Below are 24,084 nucleotides of genomic sequence, written 5' to 3'. Positions count from 1 at the left end.
ATTATCACAAGTTTTGATATGGGCTTTTCAACAATACTTGTAGCACTATAAGGGCAGCATGACAACAAGTCAAAGGTTCTGACTAGTTTTCAAGTTCAAGTGGTTTTAGCGGTTTCATTCAAAACATGTTTCCAGTTGCTTCTAATTTTCTCACAAAACCATCTTCAAGGCTAGCATTTACCTTGCTTGATATCAACTAGGAAAGAAAATGACTCTTTGGGTAGCTAAAGAAAAAAAGATGGTTTTCCACTTTTTAAAAAATCTCTCATACCTTAATTCCAAATAATGCTGAGTTTTACCTATAAACAAAATGGTGCACCGGCATTCAGTTCAAGAAATGTCAAATGGCTCCAGCTGATGTGGCTCGGTGGTTGAACTTCGACCTATGAACCAGGAGGTCAGGGTTCGATTCACAGTCAGGCACATGCCCAGGTTGTGGGCTGATCCCCAGTGTGGGGTGTGCAATGATTCTCTCTCATCATTGATATTTCTCTCTCTCTCTCCCTCTTCCTTCTTCTCTGAAAGAAAAATATATTTTTTTAATGTAAAGTGGTTTTTCTAAAACATTTATAATTCTAATCTAAAAGGATTTATTTTTTGAAACAAAAGTATATTGGAAGGCCCTGGCCAGATAGTTCATTGGTCAGAGTGTTGTCCAATAGGCCAAGGATACAGGTTTGATCTTCGGTCAGGGCAAATACACAGGAGGCAACCAATCCTATCTAATAAAAGACTAATATGCAAATTGACTGTAGCTACACCTACAAGCCATGCACACCAGCCAATCAGGAGTGAGTATGCAAATTAACCCCAACCAAGATGGCTGTGGCCACAGAGTGAGCAGGAGGCTTGGGTTTTCCCGGCAATGGAGGAAGCCAAGCTTCCCACACACCCTGGCCAGCCCTGGACTCCATTCAAGGTTACAAAGTTTCAAATATAAAAAATAAGTAAATCCCCAAAAAAATGGCGGCAGCCACGAAGCTGGAGAGAGCAGGAGGCTTGGGTTGCCCCTGGCGATGGAGGAAGCCAAGTTTCCTGGCCTGCCTTGGCCTCCGCTCAAGGCTACAAAGTTTCAATTATAGGAGATAAATAAATCCCAACAAAAATGGTGGCGGCCACAGAGCAAGCAGGAGGCTTGGGTTTCCCTGGCAATGGAGGAAGCCAAGCTTCCTGGCCTGCCCTGGCCTCCGCTCAAGGCTACAAAGTTTCAATTATAGAAGATAAATGAATCCCAGATACCAGGGCCTCCACTTGGGTCACCGGGAGGCATGGCCGGCCTGCAAACCACCATAGGCCCCTTGCCCAGGCCACCCCATGCCCCAAGGGAACCCTCACCCTGATCCGGGACACCCTTCAGGGCAAACCAGCCAGCTCCCACCCATGCACCAGGCCTCTATCCTATCTAATAAAAGAGTAATATACAAATTGACCATCACTCCAACACACAAGATGGCTGCCCCCATGTGGACACAAGATGGCCACCACAAGATGGCCAGCAGGGGAGGGGAGTTGGGAGGGACCAGGCCTGCTAGGGAGGGCAGTTGGGGGTGATCAAGCTTGCAGGGGAGGGCAGTTGGGGGGGACCAGGCCTGCAGGGGAGGACAGTTAGGGGTGACCAGGCCTGTAGAGGAGGGCAGTTAGGGGCAATCAGGCTGGCAGGGGAGTGGTTAGGGGGTAATCAGGCTGGCAGGCAGAAGCGGTTAGGGGCAATCAGGAAGGCAGGCAGGCGAGCAGTTGGAAGCCAGCAGTCCTTGATTGTGAGAGGGTTGTCCGACTGCCCGTTTAGGCCCGATCCTACCGTGATTGGGCCTAAATGGGCAGTCGGACATCCCTCGAGGGGTCCCAGATTGGAGAGGGTGCAGGCTGGGCTGAGGGACACACACACCCTGTACACAAATTTCGTGCACCGGGCCTCTAGTGAATACATAAAAATAAGTGGAACAGCCCTAGCCGGTTTGGCTCAGTGGATGGAACGTCAGCCTGTGGACTGAAGGGTCCCAGATTAGATTACAGTCAAGGGCACATGCCCAGGTTGTGGGCTCCAACCCCAGTAGGGGGCATTCAGGAGGCAGCTGATCGATAATTCTCTCTCATCATTGATGTTTCTATCTCTCCCTCTCCCTTCCTCTCTGAAATAAATAAAACATGAATCATTTTTAAAAATAAAACATGAATCATTTAAAGAAAAATAAGTGGAACAAAAGTACATTGGAAAACCCTGTATATTTCAACCTTGCTAGCTATGTCACTTTTAAATCTCTCACCTAGCCGAAATACCATTTTCACTTCACTTGGGTTTTCCAGGAATGGAAGAGCTAAAGTCTCAGTGAGACACAGGACCATTCCAAAATAAAACTGCTTGCTTGTGCTTATATATTATGTTCAAGGTTTCAGACCTTTCAGTAACTCTTTTTCTTCTTTTATCAACATAAGAAAGTGAAAATGTAGAAATAGATCAAGTAAAAAGGAGAAAAAAAGTCTTGTTTTTATAAATGTTTTCTTCCTCAACTTTTACATTTGGCAAGAGTTGAGGGGAAAAAACCTAGTAGTAGCTTAGGTATAGACAAAACATGGGCAGCCCTAGCTGGTTTGTCACGGTTGGCCTGTGGACTGAAGGGTCCCAGGTTTGATTCCAGTCTAAGGCACGTATCTTGGTTGCAGGCTCAATCTCTGGCCCTGGTTGGGGCTCCTGTGGTAGGCAACCAATCGATATGTCTCTCTCACATCGAAGTTTCTCTCTCTTTCTCTCCCCCTCCCTTCCACTCTCTCTAAAAATCAATGGAAAAATATCCTCGATGAGGATTAATAACAAAAATAATTAACTTTTAATTAATTAATTTAAAAAGTAAGTACTTAAGGTCAACTTCCTGCCAGAAAACATCCAGGTTCCTTAATATTCACAAAAGTCCAAGACCCTCGATATGCTCAGAAATTTTGAGTAAAATTCTCTTATCCAAATGAGATTTTTACCTAATTGCTAATTACAATATCATTAGTTACTGGCAGTAATGAAAATAATGAGGATTCTTCAGCTCTGCCTCCTCTCCTTTCCCTCTCTGGAAAACCTTAACTTAATATTATAAATCATTTGGTCCTTGACATATGGCTACTTCCGGAGAGAGCAGCTGACATTTAGCATAGGACATTTGAGGCTCTGGGAAAAGAGAAGTTCTTGGCCACAAGAACCAAGACAAAAACCCTGCCCTTGGAAAAAAATGCCAAAAATTTCTAGACAGATAAACTTTTAGCTTTAGAAGATTCTGTTATAAGAACAAACCAGAGGGAGGAATTAGAATAGGTTTTTGAAAAACCTACACTATAAAGATACCTATTTTCTAGCATTCTTAAGAATCCATGCTAAATTATGGTTCCCGGGTGAATATGAATATTTCCCCCCACTTAGGATTGGTTTCAGGTAACTTGGCTCTAAAATCTTTTACTATTTGAAGACAGAATGTCACGACAATGGCTAACTTTATGAAGTGCTTACTATGTAAGCATCAGGCTAAGTGCTCTAAATGCATTAGGTTACTAATCCTTTTAACAATTCTAGAAGCTCTAAACAATATAAACTCTAAATAGAAATTTTCTTTAGAAACTTTGAAAATAAATATTAGAATTTTTGTCACAAAAACTTTAAAGAACTCATGAATTCTTTTTAATGTGAGAGAAGTACTATATGAGTTATTAAAACCTTTTTTGGTCTAAAATAAAAATATGAGTAAAAGCCTCAGTATGTTAGAAAACTGTAATTCTACCCTATCAATCGCTATTTGGGAAATCCATGTAAAAACAAAGACAGTGAAAGACTATAATTGCTGAATTCAAAAATCCTCAGAATCCTAGTTAAGAGTCTTTCTTTGTTTTATGGTTTATTAGAGTTCTCCTCACAACTTGTGCCCAAAAGGATGTAACCTAAGGAGCCTCACTTAACTTTCTGTTAGTCACACAGACATAGAGCTCAAGAATACAGGCATATAACATAAAATATATATGTTTTTCTGTTAATCCTCACTTGAGGATATTTTCCCATTGATTTTTAGGTAGAGTGGAAGGGAGAGAGAAGCATCTATGTGAGAGAGACACATTGATTGGCTGCCTATCACATGCGCCCCAACCAGAGCCAGGGATCAAGCCTGCAATCAAGTTACATGCCCTTGACTGGAATGGAACCCAGGACCCTTCAATCACCAGGCTGACACTTCTTCCACTGAGCCAAATTGGCTAGGGCACCATAAAATATTCTTAACTACCTGTGGTGGTCAAGTTAATTATAATTTAGTAAATTCAAAAATTTCAGATCAAGTTACAAATATGAGTATATGCTTTAGAAAAGTAAAATTAGGCCCTAACTTGTTTGGCTCAGTGGATAGAGCGTCAGCCTGTGGCCTGGAAGGTCCCAGGTTCGATTCCGGTCAAGGGCATGTACCTTGGTTGTGGGCACATCCCCAGTAGGAGGTCTGCAGGAGGCAGCTGATCAATGTTTCTCTCTCATCGATGTTTCTAACTCTCTATCCCTCTCTCTTCCTCTCTGTAAAAAATCAATAAAATATATATTTAAAAAAAAAGAAAAGTAAAATTAGGATAGTTAGTAACATAGTAAGAATAAAGACTAGCCAAAACCGGTTCAGCTCAATGGATAGAGCGTCGGCCTGCGGACTGAAGGGTCCCAGGTTCGATTCCGGTCAAGGGCATGTACCTAGGTTGCGGGCACATCCCCTGTGGGGGGTGTGCAAGGAGGCGGCTGATTGATGTTTCTCTCTCATCGATGTTTCTAACTCTCTATTCCTCTCCCTTCCTCTCTGTAAAAAAATCAATAAAATATATTTAAAAAATAAAAGAAAAAAGAATAAAGACTAGTACTAATGTGTAGAAATTACCCATCACACTTGCAAATTTACAATTTTGCCAGCATATTAAACATAAAAAAAGAATGTAGTCCTGACACAAAAACACCTTGGTTTTTATACTTTGATGACATAATCTTCTTCATATTTGGCTCCAAAATAGTTATTTCTCCTGTATAAAAGAAAAAAAAGAGATGTCTGCTGAATTGGCTCAAGTAGTGACAGGAAGCCCAGACCAACTGGTTGTCCGGTTTCATATTCTGGTGACCCAGACAGGATACAAGCGGGGTAATCCCCTTAGACTCAGCTCAAAAATCACCTCCTCGCTCTGGCTGGTTTGGCTCAGTGGATGGAGCATCAGCCTGCGGACTGAAGGGTCCCAGGTTCGATTCCGCTCAAGGGCATGTACATTGGTTGCGGGCACATCCCCGGTAGGGGGTGTGCAGGAGGCAGCTGATTGATGTTTCTCTGTCATTGATGTTTCTAGCTCTCTATCCCTCTCCCTTCCTCTCTGTAAAAAATCAATAGAATATATTTTACAAAAAACACAAAACTTAAAGCTTTAGAGATTAAAAACAGTGGTGGAGCCCTGGCCATTTATTGGGCTGCAGACTGAAGGGTCCCAGGTTCGATTCCAGTCAAGGACACATGTCCAGGTTGTGGGCTCAATCCCCAGTAGGGGGCGCGCAGGAAGCAGCCGATCAGGGATATCTTTCATCATTGATGTTTCTCTCTCTCTGTCTTTCTCTCTCTCTCTCTCTCTCTCTCCCCCCCCCTCTTCCTCTCTGAATCAATAAAAATATTTTGAGGAAAAAAAATGGCAGTGGAGTAAATGGGTACTACACAGACTCTCTCCCAGGGTCAAATTGGAAGTACAAGTAAAATACAAAAAAATAAAATCCTAAATAACCACCTGAAGACTAGCTGGAAAGAACACTGATAACCAAGGATGGAAATCGGAGACCGCATAGAGAGCATAGAGCAGTGATGGGCAACCTTTTGAGCTTGGTGTGTCAAACTTCGCCAAAAAACTGAGCATAACTCGGGTAGTGTGTCACTTTGAGGAAAAAACATTATTTCGCAAATGTTTCATCCTCAAGAGCAGCAAATGTTTCATCCTCGGCATGCGGCCGCCTCAGCGGCCACGTGTCATCAGAAATGGCTACGCATGTCAGTGCTGACACGCGTGTCATAGGTTCGCCATCACTGGCATAGAGACTGGTAGGGAAGGCAGAGGTGTGAAAGGCCTGGCCAGGCTCCCACAGACAGCAGCTGAAGGTCCGGAGAGATACCTCCTTAAAGGCATAGCATACTTTTTTTTCCTGTAATTCAACTGAAGGCTCTATAATTGAGAAATGAAAGAGTAAAGGCAAGAAACATCAAAGTTATAAATGAGGATTTGGTATATCAGTTCAACACATGCCTATATAGGACATGACACTATCAATATATATAAAAGGCTAAGTGACCACCATACATACATACGACCGTACGACCGTACGACCATACGACCGACCGACCAGCCGGTACATATGACGCGCACTGGCAATCTATAGATATAAAAGCCTAAGCAACCGGATGACCGGATGACCAGACAACTGGACGACTGCTTGGTAGCTATGACGCGAACTGACCACCAGGGGGCAGACACTCAACGCAGGAGCTGTCCCCTGGTGGTCAGTACGCCCCCACAGCGGGAGCGCCACTCAGCTGACAGATGGGTGGGCGCCAGACACCAGGCTGACAGCTGGCAAGCACAGCTGCAGGGGCGCAAGCCTCTCCCACAGACACTCCCCTTGCGTGCCCGAGCAGTGGCGGCAGGCGCAGTGGGGCCGGGATGAGCAGGAGCGGCGTGACACCCAGCCTGGCTTGGGCTCCTCCCCGGCCACCTGCCGCTTCACACACTACTTTGTGCTGTGTGGGATCGGTGCGGACAGCGGGCTGGAGCCCCATGAGCTGTCGGGTAAGGCTGGCTGCGGTGGCGCAGAGGTCCACTGATCCCCACAGGCCAGGCCGAGGGACCCCACTGGTGCAGAAATCCGTGCACCGGTCCTCTAGTTTAAAAATAAGCATTGACTCGTGCATGCGTGATACATATAAAGCTCTCGCTGGCGCCAATCATATGATGAGTGTTTTTAATTTTATAATACTACTAGTAGCCCGGTAAACGGATTCGTGCACATTGAAAGGAAATTAATTAGGTGGCCGGCAGGGCAGGACTGGGCTAGATGGGCTGGACATACCCTGGAGCCAACCTCCTGTGATCCCTCCCTAGTTGGCTGCACCTGGGGTGGCGCCGCAGCTCGAAGGGTGTCTGCGGAGTGAGCAGGGTCCCTCTGGCAGGTGAGGTCTGTTGGCCTGACCTATGGGGATCTGGCCGAAACCGGCTCTTTGACATCCCCCAAGGGGTCCTGGAGTGCGAGAGGACACTCTGCAAAGTTCTGCCGCTGCCAAGTCACTGCAGCTCGGCAGCTCCTGCTTTGAGCGTCTGCCCCCTGGTAGTCAGTATGCGTCATAGGTAGCGGCCAGTCAGACGGTCAGACAGTTGCTTAGCCTTTTACATATATAGATATTACATATACTAACTTTTTTTATTTTTTTTTTATTGATATAGAGGAAGTGAGAGAAACATCAATGATGAGAGACAATCATTGATTGTCTGCCTCCTGCATGACCCCTACTGGGAATTGAGCCTGCAACTGGGGCATGTGCCCTTGACCAGAATCGAACCCTGGACTTTTTTAGTCTATAGGCCGATGCTCTATCCACTGAGCCAAACCGGCTAGGGCTACATATACTATTTTGACGCATAATTTTTTGCAGTAACACAGAATCTTTCTTCTAATTAATTTCCTTTCAATGTGCACAAATTCGTGCACCAGGCCACTAGTAAAGTAATAATAATGACCTTCAACACATATCAAAATAAGCAATGTCCTTATTTTCATAAGCCATTCTAAAAGGAGATGAATGTTGTCTGTGTATAAATCACATACAGGATTACTTTAACTCATTCCACAAGTATTTTCTGAATGTCCATTAGGGGACAGTCATTATGTTAGGCAATGTGCCTACGATGATAAGCAAAAGCAGACACAGTTCCAATCCTCATGGAGCTTCTGGTCATGCAACCGCACAGAATGTAAACTTGTGGTAAGTGATATAAAGGACAGTACATATTACTCTGAGAGCCAGTAACAGAGATCTAACCTAACTAGGGACATCAAGAAAGGCCTTCCAGAGAAAGTGAAATCTGAGAGCTAAAGGATGAAGGGGAGTTAGCAGTGGAGGGTATTTCCAGACAGAGGAAAGCAGGAAATGGGCAAGAGGCAGGATCAAAAGGCCAGTGTGCCTGGAGCAAAGATGAGATGTGAGAATTAGCTAGGGTTCTAGACCACTCAAAGGCTGAGGCTTTGCAGATTATATTCAAGAGTTGTAATGACCCCAAGAACAATGAAAAAGTCACTGAATGGTTTTTTATAAATGCTTATTTGGGGGACAGGTAGGCTAAAGGGAAGATGCAACCAGATATGCAGTTTACCTTTGGCTTCTGGAATAAGAGCTAAGAAATGCAGATAGGTCAGGTAGGAAACATAAATTCTGTTAGGATATGAAGTATCTTGGGGACTTGGGTGATAAAGGTGGTGGCAGAAGAAATTAAACAATTCAAGAGATATTCAGAAAAACCTGATGATCCTATATAATAAAAGCCAAGCAATCGAACGGCAGAATGACCAATCGACCAGTCACTATGATGCACACTGACCACCAGAGTAAAAGCTCAACACAGGAGCTGCCCCCTACTCGTCAGTGCGTTCCCACAGTGGAAGCGCCACTCAGCTGACCTGCTCCCACTTCGGGATCAGCTGTTCAGAGGGCGGGTCCACAGCCGCTCAGCTGATCGGGATGAGCAGCACTCCCACAGCGGGCTGATCCCCGCAGGCCACACCCCCCCACCAGTGCACAGATTCTGTGCACCTGGCCTCTAGTCCTATATAATAAAAGGGGAATATGCTAATTGACCCTCATGCCATCACAAAGATGGTGGCGCCCATAGCCAACAAAGAAGGAATATGCTAATTGACTATCCCACCCTCAAAGATGGCAGTGCCCACAGCCAATAAGGAGGGAATATGCTAATTGACTGTCCCACTCTCAAAGATGGCAGCACCCACCGTCAATAAGGAGGGAATATGCTAATTGACTGCCCCACCTCAAAGATGTCAGCACCCACAGCCAATAAAGAGGGAATATGCTAATTAACTGCCTCACCCTCAAATATGGCGGCGCCCACAGCCAATAAGGAGGGAATATGCTAATTGACTGTCACGCCCTCAAAGATGGCAGCGCCCACAGCCACAAGATGGTAGCGCCCAGTCCCCTCAGCCCCCCAGCTGCACAGGGCCAGCCCGAGGCTCAGGTAACCAGGGCCGGACGAGGCTTGCACTGCTGGCAGTGGCAGCAGCAGAGGTGTGATGGGGTGTCGCCTTCCCCTGATTGCCAGATCGCCTCCTGCCCCTGAGGGCTCCCAGATTGTGAGAGGGGGCAGGCTGGGCTAAGGGACCCCCCTCCAGTGCATGAATTTTCATGCACCGGGCCTCTAGTCCTACATAATAAAAAGGTAATAGGTAAATTACCATCACTCCGCTACGCCCACGATTGGGCCAGCAGGAGGCGCAGGGGGCGGGACTCGGGGTGGTGATTGGGCTGGCAGGACGCTGAGCCATGGCTGTGCTGCGGCACAGAAGGGGCCTCTGGGGCAGCGAGCCGGGTGTTTGGAGGCCCCAGCTGACCAGGTGGCGCAGGCGGGCGGCGCGTCTCTCCGGGGAAGAATCTGGCGGCAGTTGGGCCGCAGGAGTGCGCAGCGGTGTCCACAGAGGACGCGGGTTTCCACGCAGCCCGGGCCAGCCGAGGGAGGGCTCATGAGGGAGCCGGAAGGCAGAGGATGCGGCGGCAGCCCCATCCTTCCTGGGCAGGAGACGAAGGCAAGACCCCGGCCTGGGCTCCGGCCGCCAGAGGACCACGCCCCCGCCCCGCCCCCGCCCCGCCCTAGAGGCCCAAGGACTTTGGAGCTGCCGGCCACACCGGGTCCCGACCAGCGGACAGACAGCTACACGTGCATGATTTAATCATGCACTGGGCCTCTAGTGTATATATAATATACACGGGCTGAGAGAGAGCAGTGTCCATGAATGACCAATGAATGTCCATGAATACTTCTGGGTTTCTGATTCACATAACTGTATGAGAGGTAGATACCATTCAGGAGGGATCTGCTCCAGAAACATCTGTAAGGCAATTTCCACACCCCAAAAAGGGCCTAAATGCATTTCAGTTTTGCCTTAACACAGTTTGACCGTCTACTTTACTTTTGAAATAGTGTTCCAAAAGATTTTTTACTATTTCCAAAAATCAAATTGCCTCTCAAAAGTACAAGATTTTTCCAACATTGAAAATACTTCAAAGATTCCACCACAGCTTTGAAATAAATTCTAAATGAGTTCTAAAATTGGTTTGAGCAATGGAATAGCATTATGGAATAAATGTGTTATTTCCTATGATGACCACTATTATAAAACTATACCCATTTGCAGTTTAATCTAAATACTTTAAAGACATCTTTACAGTTAAGAGTACTCTTCCATGGTATTAAAGTAAAATATAAAATTTTGCCAAGCATTGCAATAATTGGAACTATAATACTTGGAACTATGCTGCTTTTATGTTTGTTTCAACATTTTGAAATGCCAGTGGAAAACAGCTGTTTCCTACTTGTTAGTTGTTGCTAATAGCCATCACATTCATTTGATATAAACGGTTTTTACTAAACCACTTTATCAATACCTTATCAATACTTTAATATTTGCTTCCTTTGGTTTTAATTTTTAAATTTCCAACCTAATGCCATCTTCATAGTGGAATACTGATGCCATTAAGTCTTAGAAACATAGAAACTTCAAATCTGAGTAATCCCCCAAAAAAGAAGTGACTGAGAGAGCTGTGTCCCTTAAAGTCAACCTCGCACACCATGCCTTGTACTAAAGGACGTCTCTAACCTGGCAGGGTTGGCTCGGCGGGCCTGCTTGCTCTAAGGCCTGACTAGCATTTCATTAATGCTTGACTGCGGTTGCCAGAATGTTACCGTGCCTTGTAAAAGCAGCAGAATCCTTTTCCCCCGGTGCTGACTTTATCTCAAAACGTCCAAAGGAAAGACTGTGGTCTGAGGCTAACTATGAAAAATGTCATCTCCACAAATGAGAAGCGGGTTTTAAACAATCAAGTATTAAACAAGCCCATTAACCAACACTGGTTTGTGGAGCCAGATGGTCTCCACACTAGGAACTGGACTATCAGATGTGGTCCTTGGGAACAGGGGCCGGAGAGTCTGAAACGGGTGAGGAAATCCATGTCTTACTAAAACACGGACTCAGGCCCTATGGCTCTGTCTGGCCCGGCTAAGGCCGGGTGCGGGCGGTGCCAAGAGAGGCAGGGAACCTCCGGAGGACTCCCATCTTCCCAGAAGCTGTGGTCCCGGTCCGTCCCGCAAAAATGTGAGGAGGGGGCTGAGGCCCGCTCTTCCTCACCCAGGCCCGCACCACGGCCCCGCAAGCCGCCTCCTCCTGGGAAGGACGGTCCCGGGCGGTCAGGGACAATGGAGCTCTAGGGCTCCGGAAAGATGGAGACCGGTCGGACGGGAGGGGAAGTGGGCGTGCGGGCCAGGGAGGTCCGGGCCGAGCCTTCCAGGGCGTGGGAAGGCCGGCCTTCCGGAATGCGCCCGCACAGGCCAGGGCGCGGCCCGGGCCCGCGGGGCTCGTCCGGGAGCCGAGGGCATCCTCGGAGAACAGTCCCCGCGGGCCCTGCCCCCAACGCGGCTGTCTGCCCAGAAGACAACCCGCGGGAAGGAGCGAAGCCTGTGGGGGAGGCGAGGCCGGAGGCAAGGAGCTCTGCCAACGGGGGCCGCGGCGGCCGGGGCGGCCGGGGGGGCCGCTTCGGGGGCGGCCGGCAGGGGCGCGGGGCCCCGGGCTCCGACGGGCCCACCGCCCGGCCCGCTTACCTGCTCCTCCTCCGGGGTCAGCTCCGGCGCCATGTCGGCCTGGGGCGCGGTCGCGGGCTCCATCCCGCCGCCGCCGCGCACAGAGCCCGCTCCGGAGCGCGAGGCGGCTCAGCAGCGCGGGGCCGGCCCGTGCATGCCGCGCCCGGCGCCGTCGTCTCCCCGCCGCAGGCTCCCGGTGTCGCCGTCTTCTGGGCGGAAACCTGGTGCGTGTCCTCCTCCCGGAAAAGCGCCGCCGGAGAGCTGAAAGCCGACCGGGAGGAAAGAGGAGGAAACGGAGAGCGGTCCAGGCCTCGGCGGCGGCGCCGCTCCTGCCGAGCGCGACGGGTCCTCCGGCGGCGGGTGCGGCCGCCCGGCAGCCGCCTCAGCGCCTCAGGCCGCGGCCGGGGGCCGAGGGGAGAGACGGAACGCCGCGCCTCCCTCCCGACTCACTGCCCCCCGCCCCCCGCGGCTCCATTGAGAAACTACGCGCTCCGTTCATGAAGGGGCGGTCGGCGGGCTGGGCCCATCGGGCGGGACGCAGCCCGGGAGGGGGCGACAGAGAGGAGGGGGCGGGCGCCCACGGGGGCGGGGGGGGGCGGGCGGAGGGGAAGGCGGGAGTGCGCGTTCTCGGAGGTGGTTCCGCGGAGGAGGGAGAGGACAGAGGCAGGGCGGCCGGTCTCCGCGGTGACTGGCCGCGAGGACCCGGTGAGGAAGGCCCCTGCTCCCGCCGCCGGCGGCCGGGAGGCCCCTGGACAAGTCTGCCGCGTCCCGGCGCTCAGGTGGCGAGCCTCCGGTCGGCCCCGCCCTGGCTCTCGCTCTGCGGCGGAATCCCGGAATCCATCGCCCGCGGGCACTAACGTTAGTGCCCCGCAGCCTCAGCCTGGGGTTTGGAACCCGCATCCAGAACACTGCAGCTTCTGCGAGCCTGATCTCCCCGCAGGCTGTGCACCATGGGGGGCGTCTTACTGCGCGGTCTGGGCCAGTTCGGAGTCACAGGGAAGGCAGGGCTGGCTCCGCTGTGTCTGCGTCATTCCTGACCAAAAATCTATAATAATAAAAGCGTAATATGCAAATTGATCAAGTGACCAAACAGCAGAACGACCATCTGGACACTCACTGGCACCAGGCCAGCCAAGGTGGGTGCAATGCGATTGGTCAGGGGCCCGGCCAGCGCCCCATGATTGCCCTGCAGAGGGAGGCCCAGGCCACTGGCCAGCAGGGCAATTGATTGGGGGGCTCCACGATCGCCACAAAGAGGGAGGCCCAGGCCACTGGCCAGCAGGGCAATTGATTGGGGGGCTCCACAGTCGCCACAAAGAGGGAGGCCCAGGCCACTGACCTTCAAGCAGGTAGCCTGGGCCTCCCTCTGCGGGGGCAATCCATTGAGGAGCTCCAGCCAGTTGGACGGGGCCTACCTTTTTGGGAAGATTGATCGCGGGGTTCCCAGACTGTGAGAGGGCACAGGCCAGGCTGAGGGACCCCCACCCCCCGAGTGCACGAATTTCGTGCACCAGGCCTCTAGTAAATGATATAAAAGGGTTGAAGCCCGACCGAGGGTCTTCAGACCGCTGAGGAAGTTTCTTCCAGGACTTGAAAAACAGCCTCTGACCTCACTCATTTCTGCATCATTGCAACAGGAACTTTTTTTTTTTTAAATATATTTTATTGATTTTTCACAGGAAGGGAGAGGGATAGAGAGCTAGAAACATCGATGAGAGAGAGACATCGACCAGCTGCCTCCTGCACACCCCCCACTGGGGATGTGCCCGCAACCAATGTACATGCCCTTGACCGGAATCGAACCTGGGACCTTCCAGTCCACAGACCGACGCTCTATCCACTGAGCCAAACCGGTTTCGGCGCAACAGGAACTTTCTTAGTTAAAAAAGAAGCCCCTGGTACTCAAGGAGGTTATTTTACCCTTTTCATCAGGAAGGCTGACTCCGGGTTGACTTCATAACCACTTGCAGGAGTTACGGTTTCATTATTACAACCAGGTGCTCCTCTGGAAGACACTGTCTATTTAACGAGAATATTTATATACAGGCCTTGGGTTACTTCCACATGTTAGAATTTAGAATCATCCCTGAGCTATATTATGAGGTGAAAAAATCAAGACTCCAGTGTGCATTTTATGCTGTCACATGTATAAAGAAAAAAATGAACATACATTTGTAAACTTATTTATACACTAGAGGCCTGGTGCACAACATTCATGCACTGGGGAGGGGCCGTCCCTGCACCCTCTCGCAGTCCTGGGACCCCGGGGGATGGCCACCTGCGGGCTTAATGGGGCAGTGGGACATCCCTCTCTTGCAGTCTGGGACTTACACCCTCCTGCTGGCTGCTCCTTACCACTGGGCTGGCTGCTCCTCAGCGCTGCCACGGAGGCCCCAGGCCCCCTGCACTCACCAGCCTGAGCCTGGCTTCCGGCTGAGCGAAGCTCCCCCTGTGGGAGCACACTGACTGCCAGTGGGCAGCTCTTGTGTGGAGCGTCCAGGCTTCCTGCTTTCTGGTTGATTTGGGTATTAGGGTTTTATTTTTATTTTTATTTATTTTTATTTTTTGGATATTAAACCAGGAAGCTTTATTTACACAGTAAAAGTAACAAGCGAATTCCCGAGACTAGAGGGCTCTAGTGCAAGGAAGCATGGCCCGTGGGGGGGTGGGGGTGGGGGGGCAGCTGCGGGGCGGAGGTGGCCAGACCCCACGTCTGGGCACGCGGGGCCGCCACCCTTCCTGGAGTTTTGGCAACACACGCCACAGCCCCGAAACAGGCTCTCTGTCACCGAGCCCCCGGGACACCCCCACACCGGCCACACAATTTGCCGGAGAGACTGCTAGCAGGTCAGGCTCCGACCCCGCTGTGGCCTGCGACGTCTTGTTCTTTCAAGAGGCCTGGCCCTCCGCGCCGGCGCCCGTGGGAGGGGTTTGAGCAGCTGTGCGCCGGGCCGGAGGCAGGCCGGGCGCACCCACGGGCCCGGCGGCCTCACTAGGCGGCCGGCCCCAGGCAGAGGGCGCCGTTACCCTGAGCGCAGGCGGAGGCGCGGGCCGCCGCGAGGGGCTGCGGGACCGGCAGCCCGAGGCCGGGCAGCCCCGCGGGTGGGAAGCCACATGCTCTGCGGTGCAGGGACAGCCATTCGGACGTCAGGTTTGGTTTGACCACGTGGCTCCTCCTTTATTGGCATTTTCCTCCGGGTACAAACTCACGAAACTTTCCTGCTACAAAAATCTTGTTGAAAGTAAGGCTTTCTGAGAACGGAACTCGGTGTGTGGTCCGAGAAGCCCGTGGCCCTGGGCCCGGCCACCGGGAGTAAGGCCAGAGGTGGCGGCCGGTGGGCGGTGCGGCCGGCAGATTTCACCGCCTCCGGGCCTGTGGGCCCAGCGGCTGGGAGGGGCCTTTGGGGTGAGGGGCCACGTGAGAGGGGGCCTCGCCCCACCCGTCGCCCAGAGCCACGACCCGGCCCTTGTCCTGCAGCCCCGGCAGCCCGCCCTCCCTCCTGGCTCGGATGTCCTCCGTGCCCTCGGAGCAGGCGGTCATGGGCATCGGCTGAGGCAGGACCCCGCAAAAGTGAGGCTCCGGCTGAGGCAGGACCCCGCAAAAGTGAGGCTCCGGCTGAGGCAGGACCCCGCAAAAGTGAGGCTCCGGCCTGCCCCGGCCCCTGGGGACAGTCCCCGGGTCAGAGGAGCCTCCCCCCAAGACCAGGGGGCTGGGGGGTGGAGCAGACGGGCCTCTCAGGGCAGGGTGGCAGAACCTTCTAGAAGTCTGCCCTCTCCCACCAAAAGACAAATACACAGCCAGCCCACGGCGCTCCCCTCCCCGCTGCTGCGGTGTGGGCGTGGCCAAGGCGCTGCCGATTAGGGTTTTATATATAGGATTACAAAAGGTTTGGGAGGACACACAAGAAAGGTAACCGTGGTTGTTTCTCAGGAGGGGACCCGGGAGTCAGAAACAGAAGGGATTGGGAGACTTTTCCCTGTACAGTCTTTTGTACATTTTGAGGGTGTTTTTTTTTTAAACTTTTTAAGTACACATACACAAAAAGTGAAAATGTTTGTACTTTCATAAACTCAACATACCGTGTAACCAGCACACAGATCAAGAAATTAGAGCATTCCCAACTTGCCAACGCCCCAATTAGTCACTACCCCCAAGTAACTACGCTCCTCAAGAGTAATCACTATCTTGGTTTCTAACAGCATTGTGTGTGTGTGTTTTCCGTGTAGATGTATAACCTTTTCCAAAAAATTTAAAAAATAGTAACAGATACAGTTGACCCTTGAACAAAATGGGTTTGAAGTGCACAGGTACACTTATATGTGGAAATTATTGCATAGTTTTTCTTCCTAAGCAGGTAGATGGCTGTAGGACTAAGCTGGAGGAAGAAATGGCAGGACCTGAGTAGTACAAACCACTGAGTAGACACAGAAGAGGATGTTTTGTCCAGTAATCTTCAGTACACCAAGGGCACACAGCTAATTAATTTGTATTGAGCTAAAACCTGAACCCAGGCATTCTAACTCCTAGTGCAGGGAGAATTAATAAAGGAAGAAGTTTAACAGAGTGAACCCTGAACAGAAAACTCAGGTTTTTGGAGGCACGGTTGTGTGTAAGGGCCTGTGGTTGTGTAAGGGAACAGTTCTCAGGACTGTTGCCTCTTACAGTCCTCACAGGACAATGTTCGGAAGTTGCCGAGCAGAGACGTGGATAACAAAACCAAGTGCAAGGCAGCTGGCTGGATTTGCTCTAAGAGGTAAATCTTAGGATAATCAGAGTAAAAAGGCTAGTCTATGTAGGCTCAAACCAAGGAAATCAAGTATGGTATTGTCATCCTGCTCAGTCAGATCTTAGAGATGCAAAATGGTTTGTAATAGCAAAAGAATGAAACAACATAATGGCCTATCAATAGGAAAGTCCGTAAAATAAATTATAGTACATACATACACTGAAATAATAATTTCACATTTATTGTGTCCTTACCACGTCAGAAACTGTTCTGAATGACTTTCTTCTACTCTCACTATCATAGTATGAGATAGCTGAAATTATGATCTGTGTGTGTGTGTGTGTGTGTGTGTGTGTGTGTGTGTGTATACAAGAGGCCTGGAGCATGAAATTCGTGCATGGGGGAGGAGGGTCCCTCAGCCCAGCCTGCACCCTCTCCAATCTGGGACCCTTCAAGGGATGTCCGACTGCCCGTTTAGGGGCAGTCGGACATCCCTCTCACAATCCAGGACTGCTGGCTCCCAACTGCTCGCCTGCCTGCCTGCCTGCCTGATTGCCCCTAGCTGCTTCTTCCTGCCAGCCTGATCATCCCCTAACCACTCCTCTGCCAGCTTGATTGACGCCTAACTGCTCCGCTGCCAGCCCAATTACCCCTAACTGCCCTCCCCTTGCCAGCCTGGTCGCCCCTAACTGGCCTCCCCTGCCAGCTGTTCCCCCCCCAACTGCCCTCCCCTGCAGGCCTGGTCCCCCCCAACTGCCCTCCCCTGCAGGCCTGGTTCCCCTCAACTGCCCTCCCCTGCAGGCCTGGTCCCCCCAACTGACCTCCCCTGCAGGCCTGGTCACCCGCAACTGCCCTCCCCTGCTGGCCTGGTCCCTCCCAACTGCCCTCCTCTGCTGGCTTGGTCACCCCCAACTGCCCTGCCCTGCTGGCCTGATTGCCGCCCACAACTGCCCTCCCCTGCTGGCTATCTTGTGGTGGCCATCTTTGACCACATGGGGGCGGCCATATTGTGCAAGGCCGTGAGGGTCAATTTGCATATTACTTCTTTATTATATAGGATATAGATAGATACTACACTAAAATATTGCTGGTATATATATATACTGAGTGGCCATATTATTATGATCTCTGAATGCATTATCATCTGGCCACTAAATGTATATATACAGTATATCTGTACACACACACACACACACACACACACACACACGGCTGATGATAAGACAGAGAAGGCATTAGCATAAACACGGCAGGTAAAGTTAGATAAGAGAAAGTCTGGGAAATGTCCCTTAGATTTGGAAAACAGAAAGAGCACTGGTCACTGGATGAGAGCACTTGAAGTGATATGAACACGAGTCAGATTTCAGACATAAGTGAGAAGAATGGAGATAAACTGTTACTGGAGAGCCCTCTGAGTGGAATGGGGTTGGCTCTCCTCTCCTTGACGCTTATCAGCTCTCAAGAAGGAATTCAGATGAATAACAGACAGCAGTGTTGAAGCAAAGCAAGCAAATTTATTAAGAAAGCAAAGCAAGAGAATTTATTAATAAACATGGCAGCCCTGGCCAGTGTTGTTAAGTGGTTAGAGCATTGGCCCACAGACTAAAGGTTCAATCTCTGCCCCAGGTCAGGTCACATACGGGAGGCAACAAATCGATGTGACACACATTGATGTTTCTCTCCCCGCCCCCCCCCCCCCCACCTCCTTCCCTTCCACTCTCTCTGAAAATCAATGGGGGGAAAATATCCTCAGGTGAAGATTAAAAAAAAAAAAAAGAAGAATTGTGGCAGCCCTGGCTCAGTTGGTTAGGCGTTGTCCTGTGCATGGAAAGGAGGCCAGTTTGATTCTGTCAGGGCACATGATCGGTTGCAGGCTTGATTCCCAGTAGGGGACGTGCAGGGGGCAGTCAATGTTTCACTCTCACATTGATGTTTCTCTCTCATCCCACCTTCTAAAAATCAATAAAAATATTTAAAGAGAAAATAGAAGAATATACGTGGCATAAAGCACAAGCAGGCAACTCAGTTAAGAGTGTACCACCCGGAGGGGGTGCAAGGGGTTCAATATTCTTCCCCTTATAGGTTTCAAAGCTCCTCTGCCAAATTATCTTGGGTGGCAGACTAGGTTTCAAAGTCTCCTTCCACATGGTTGTGGCTTATCTTGGAATGTTTGTACATATATCTGGTCATTTTGTTTGGCAAGTCCTAAGATGGCTGACTTCTTTGTATAGTGGGTGACATCAACTTCCCTTTTTCTCCCCTCCCCTCCCTCCTCCCTAGCAGCTATCTTTCTGCCTAACATCTCCCAAGTGATACCATCCAAATGCTTTTGGGGTTTTGTCCCCCAGACTTTATCTGTCCTTGGATTTAGCTGGCACAAATGACGTTAGTTGGATCTTGGCTCTATTTTCCTAGGCCAGGGTGATTTAAGCTAAGTACTCTCTGGTTAGGGAGGAGAGGTATAAACCATTTGTTCTTGTGTCCTTGGTTGGGGAGGATAAGGTCTTGTAATTTACAAGCCTGCTCAAATTGTTCTGCCTTGTTTAATTTTCTTGTCCGTTTCCCCATTCCACTTGCCCAGGAATTTTCCTAGCTTCTTACTATCCTGCCACATAAACCATTGCCAAATACAAGTGGATTTGACACCAACTCTTCCATGCAGGCATGAGAACCCAGCATGGCTTTTCTGAGCGAACATTAAAATAACCAAGACTATTTATTTTGCCTGGTCTTTTCTAGGGACATAGGTTCCATTCCAGTGGCACTTGATGAAACAGGTGCTCTCAACTAGTAGTCCCTTGCTAACTCATGCCAAACTGGTCCTCCAGTCAAGGCAAGCAGGTCAGGGCCACACTGGATTCTTTGGTTGCAAACTCAGAAATTACCTCTGCTACTTAAACAAGATGGAATTTACTGGATGTTCACAGGTTTCATAGCAAGAAAAAGACAAGGGCAAAATAAATGAATTCTTACTGATCATTCCCTTTGTTCCTCTGCTCAAGACACAAATTCTTGGTGAGGAGCATATAATTGGCCCAAATTAGTCATGAGCCTACTGCCTGGCTAAGAAAGGGAGTTCCCCCAAATTACAGTCCCACTGTACCATATTGCCTGGGGAAGAGATAATTCCACAAAAAAGAAGCTGTGAGCTGTTCAGGATGGCCAGAAAACTAATATCCAATCACAGTAACCTATAACAAAACTATCTTTGTAACAGGTGGCATTTCACAAAGTATGAGCAGGACATACATTCTATTCAGTAATCAATAATGGCTCCTCAGTTAAAAATAGAAGGGCACTTTTCTGAGATACAGCCTTCCAGCTACCATTTAACAATATCAAATTGTGTGTGGTGATAAAGTTTGGCTGATATGTTCTTTAACTCTTTGCATTTATGCCCAGAGTGTCCTTTAGGGAAATAGTCCTTCTAGATCTGATTATTTCTGGGCATAGTCCAGCCAAGTCTCACTGATGCTAGCATGCGCTGCTCCTGAAATGGCACAGCTGGCTGCCGAGCACAGAATACAGCATTCAGAAGGTGATCAAACAGAGATGAAAACAAGTAGGCAGCCAACAACATGCTTCTTGACATGAGAAACACGAGGTTCCTATTGCAGAATTGACCCCAATGGAATTCAGGAAAGAGCTTATTGCTGTAAGCATGCTGAAATCTGCAGCCAGCAGGAACATCATTGGGTGAGGGGGAGGAAGCTTCTTCTCTGGTTTGATAAGAGTCGGCTTGAATGGCTGTCTAGGAGCCCAGCAGGAAGGCCAGGTCCACTAGTGTACTGAATTTTGTCATCAGATTCCACTCAACCACAAGTCCTGCCAGGATCTGTTCCCCAAATTAATCAATACGAAGGAACAACTGCATCTGACCTGGTCACTCATCTGACCTGGACCCCTCTGAAATTTTGTCCACAGGATGCTCATGTTGCTGGAGTGGAATAGTGAATTCTTCTGTCCAATAAGGTAAGTCCTAGAAAGGTGAAAAAGTGTGGGGAGCAGATTACAGCCATGGAAAATTAGAAACATTTCCTGAACACAGAACAGATACCATCTTCCTTCCATTCCCACAGCGGCCAAAGAGCTCTAATTCACAAATCTGAATGGATCTTGCCTGCTCAAAGCTCTTTATTGGCTCCTTTACATTCAGGACATAAAATCCAAAATCTCTGCATAACACAATCAGGCCCATCTCTCTCTCTTCCTCCTCTACAGCCCTCCAATCCTACCTTATGCTTCAGCCATGCTGAACAGACTTCAGGTCCCACACCAAGTCCTGCCCTGCAGGGGTGCAACTGCGCACCCTCCTGCCTGTGAGGAGCTCCTAACCTCCTTATCTGCAGAGCACATTTCTGCCCCTCAGAACCTCAGCCCAGCTGACCTCCTTGGTGAAACATCCCCCTGCTCTTCCAGCCCCTGAGGCTCTAAGGGCCTTTCTGTTCCCATAACCTACATCACAGAGGCCTAGCAAAAGGCTTATCTTCTGGAAGCTGCTCAAATGTTTGTTGACGTAGTGAACGATCACCACTTCCATTTTATCTCTGGCAATGTCCAAACCGAAGAAAATCACATTTGTCTTCTCAGAAGAGGGAAGATATTCAAATACTAAGAACTGCAGTTCTTGGTAAGACCGTTTAGAAATGACGTCAGGAACAGTAGCAACTAGAAACTCAGCAGAATGCTTAAGTACTAAGACCAGAGTGAAATAGGCCAAGACTTGAACAGTCATGGTTTAGGTAGACTGGGGCACAGGGGAGGGGGAACGGGGACAGGAGGGGGGCAGCTGGGAGAGTTTCAAGATTGTCTAAAGTTTAAGAATCACAAGTTCTTGGCTTTTCAACCATAAAAGCAATCTTGCTGAATGATACATTCATATGGGTACCTGGGGAAAGCTAGACCTGTATACCTATTAATAAAAAGGCCCTTAAAAAATAAAAAAAGAATCACAAGTTCCTTTTTAAGAATCACATATATTTACATTGTGGATCTGGGATACACTTTTTACAGGAGTTAAGCTGTTTCCAGCTGGAGTGGCTTTGGAAAGTCCACTCTAAAATGAAGTCACCTATTGTCGTCACTGTCCTCCTCCCCAACCTTTGTTCTGAAACCAAGCACCTTCCTGTGACACCCAAAGGAGGCGCTCTCTTTAGTTTTCCATGCGACTCCCGAGCTGGTCCAAGCTGTGGGGATCACTCTTCAGCTCAGGGGTAGACAGGTGCTCCAGCTCATAGTGCCCACTGTTAAAGGCCTTATGTGTGGATTTCTCTTTCATGCCGTCCTTCTGGCTCCTCTTGTGCTCAATAATCTGCTGGAGCTGGTGCCCAGCATACTCTGGCTTGGTAGTCAGTGGGCCCCCAGCTGGCACCGCCACACCAAGAATATCTGACACCATGTACGGGCGTAGCCAGCCCACTAGAGGAGTGCTTCCAGGGCTATAGTGCGTCTGCTTGTGGTAGAAGAGAAGTCCATCCACCTACAAGAAAAGAGACCAGGATCAAAAGGACTTCGAAGGCCACATGTTGTTAGGAGCCTATACACACGGGGCAGCTCTAGTGGTTCAAATCCTCTTTCTGAGTCACTGCCAGAGGAAAGAGTTCTCGTTTCTCACACATGCCATTTCTCTAAATGAAGAAACGGCCTAGAAAACTAGATTTTAGAAAATAAAAAAACATAAATAGCACATTCCTGTTTATAGTGTGCTTCCCTACCCACTACTTCACCCTTTCATCCACCATGAGGGTATTTTCGAGATGGGGCTGGCTCAAAGTTCTGGGGGCTTCTGTAATAACACACAGTTAGTATGAAGTAGAAATTCAACTTGAACCCAAGTCCTCTTCCCAAATCCCATGCACTTCTACCACCCAGAGATCTCATAGTGGGTTATGTGTTCTGCAAACGAAACAAAGCAGGGGAACTGGATAGGCACATATGAGATGCTGGACTGCTGAGCACAGAGGAAACCTGTGTGGTCAGTGGTTGAGCATTGACCTATAAACCAGGAGGTCATGGTTCAATTCTTGGTCAGAGCACATGCCAGGGTGTGGGCTTGATCCCCAGTTGGGAATGTGCAGGAGGCATCCAATCAATGATTCTCTCTCACCATTGATGTTTCTATCTCAGTCTCCTTCTCCTTCTTCTGAAATCAATAAAAATACATTATTAAAAACAAAAAGAAGCCATGCTCCCCAAGCCATTGTTGGCTGCCTAACTCTTTCCCCTAAATTGTTGCAAGCTATGTTCTAGGAAACTCAGTTTTTCTTAATGGAAAGATTTCCTACAGTCCCAAATTTTCTTTTCTGGGAGTCACCAACTCATCTCTAAAAAGCATTTACTGGATCAACCAAAGGACTTGTATGCATGCATATAAGCCTAACCAATGAACACAGACACCAGGGTGGTGACAGCAGGAGTGGGGGGGCAATGAAGGGGATAAGGAGACATATGTAATACCTTAATCAATAAAGAAAAAAGCATTTACTGTAACTTTATTTATAGTACAAGGGCTATAAGTAAAAATAAAGATGGCAGTCACCCTGGTTAGTGTGGCACAGTAGTTGGAGCATCAGACTGAACACTGAAGGGTCTGGGGTTTGATTCACGTACCTGGGTTGTAAGTTCACTCCTCAGGGCGAGTGTGGTAGGCAACCAGTCCATGTGTTTGTGTCACATCAATGTTTCTCTCTCCCCCGGCCCCCCCGCTCCTTTCCTCTTTCTCATAAAAGCAATGGAAAAATATCCTCAGGTGAGGATTAACAAAAATAGATAAATAAAAATAAAGATGGTGTTCTTACCACCTTAATTGACTCCCAGAAATGAAGGCAACCGCCCGAATCTGTGATCCTTTCTGCAAAATATATCCAGTGCAAGTAAAGACTTGCAGATGACTAGGCAGAATTTTAAAGGGTTTGTTGGACAAAGGAAAGTTTGCTTATTGAGACTGGAGAGGATAACTGCAGGTTCTAAGGATGACAGAAGACTGCCCCAAGACTGAAGAGCTGCTGCTGACAATGAGAGACTTCCAACACTAAGAATGGAAAGTCCAGGACACAAACTGGGATGAGTTGGTCACCTGCCCCATGCCACTGCTGAGCAGGCACCGACACACCCGGGGATCATCTGCTCTTCTTCGGAAGGAAGGATGAGAAGTTTACATCCCTGTGGTCCATCAGTCAAAGACGCCCCCTGACTTTACAACCAGCCATGGCAGTCACACAAAGGGCCTGGTTCTCAAGCTTACAGCAGGAAGGGGCAAACAAAGAACGGTCTAGGAATGAAAGCCTCACCATGATCTGGGCCTCAGTTTCTCTATCTGTAAAATGAGAGCGTTAGATGAGGTATCCTTTCAGGGCCCTTCTAGCTCTGGCATTCTGATGTATGTAGAAGGGTGGAGCTGAGGCTCTGAAGGGCAGTGAGTACATCCCTTCCTAGAAATCAGCTTTCAGCCCTTTTCTTTTTCTTAAAGTGATTTTAG

The 24,084-nt window shown here is 49.2% G+C and overlaps 2 protein-coding genes across 8 annotated transcripts in view; both read right to left on the bottom strand.

The window, feature by feature from the left end:
• PTPN9 (protein tyrosine phosphatase non-receptor type 9) overlaps positions 1–12,411 on the bottom strand; it is a 126,941-nt gene extending 114,530 nt beyond the window's left edge. For 2 of the 4 annotated variants that reach the window (XM_028133409.2, XM_054716670.1), the window contains exon 1: positions 11,902–12,411. In XM_028133409.2, coding sequence (XP_027989210.2) covers positions 11,902–11,964 — 63 coding nt within the window. In that variant the 5' untranslated portion in view covers positions 11,965–12,411. Of the gene's footprint in view, positions 1–299; positions 509–11,901 lie in introns of those variants that run through there. The other 2 variants (XM_008157051.3, XM_054716671.1) reach the window with 2 other exon arrangements.
• A 9,152-nt stretch (positions 12,412–21,563) lies between these two features.
• SNUPN (snurportin 1) overlaps positions 21,564–24,084 on the bottom strand; it is a 34,904-nt gene continuing 32,383 nt past the window's right edge. For all 4 annotated transcript variants that reach the window (XM_054716668.1, XM_054716669.1, XM_028133429.2 and 1 more), the window contains one exon: positions 21,564–22,086. In XM_054716668.1, coding sequence (XP_054572643.1) covers positions 21,760–22,086 — 327 coding nt within the window. In that variant the 3' untranslated portion in view covers positions 21,564–21,759. The remainder of the gene's footprint in view (positions 22,087–24,084) is intronic.

This window comes from Eptesicus fuscus, chromosome 5 (assembly GCF_027574615.1).
Source record: "Eptesicus fuscus isolate TK198812 chromosome 5, DD_ASM_mEF_20220401, whole genome shotgun sequence".
NCBI classification, from domain to species: Eukaryota; Metazoa; Chordata; class Mammalia; order Chiroptera; family Vespertilionidae; genus Eptesicus; species Eptesicus fuscus.
Note: the sequence above shows the minus strand (reverse complement) of the source record. Positions and strands in the feature narration are given on the sequence as shown.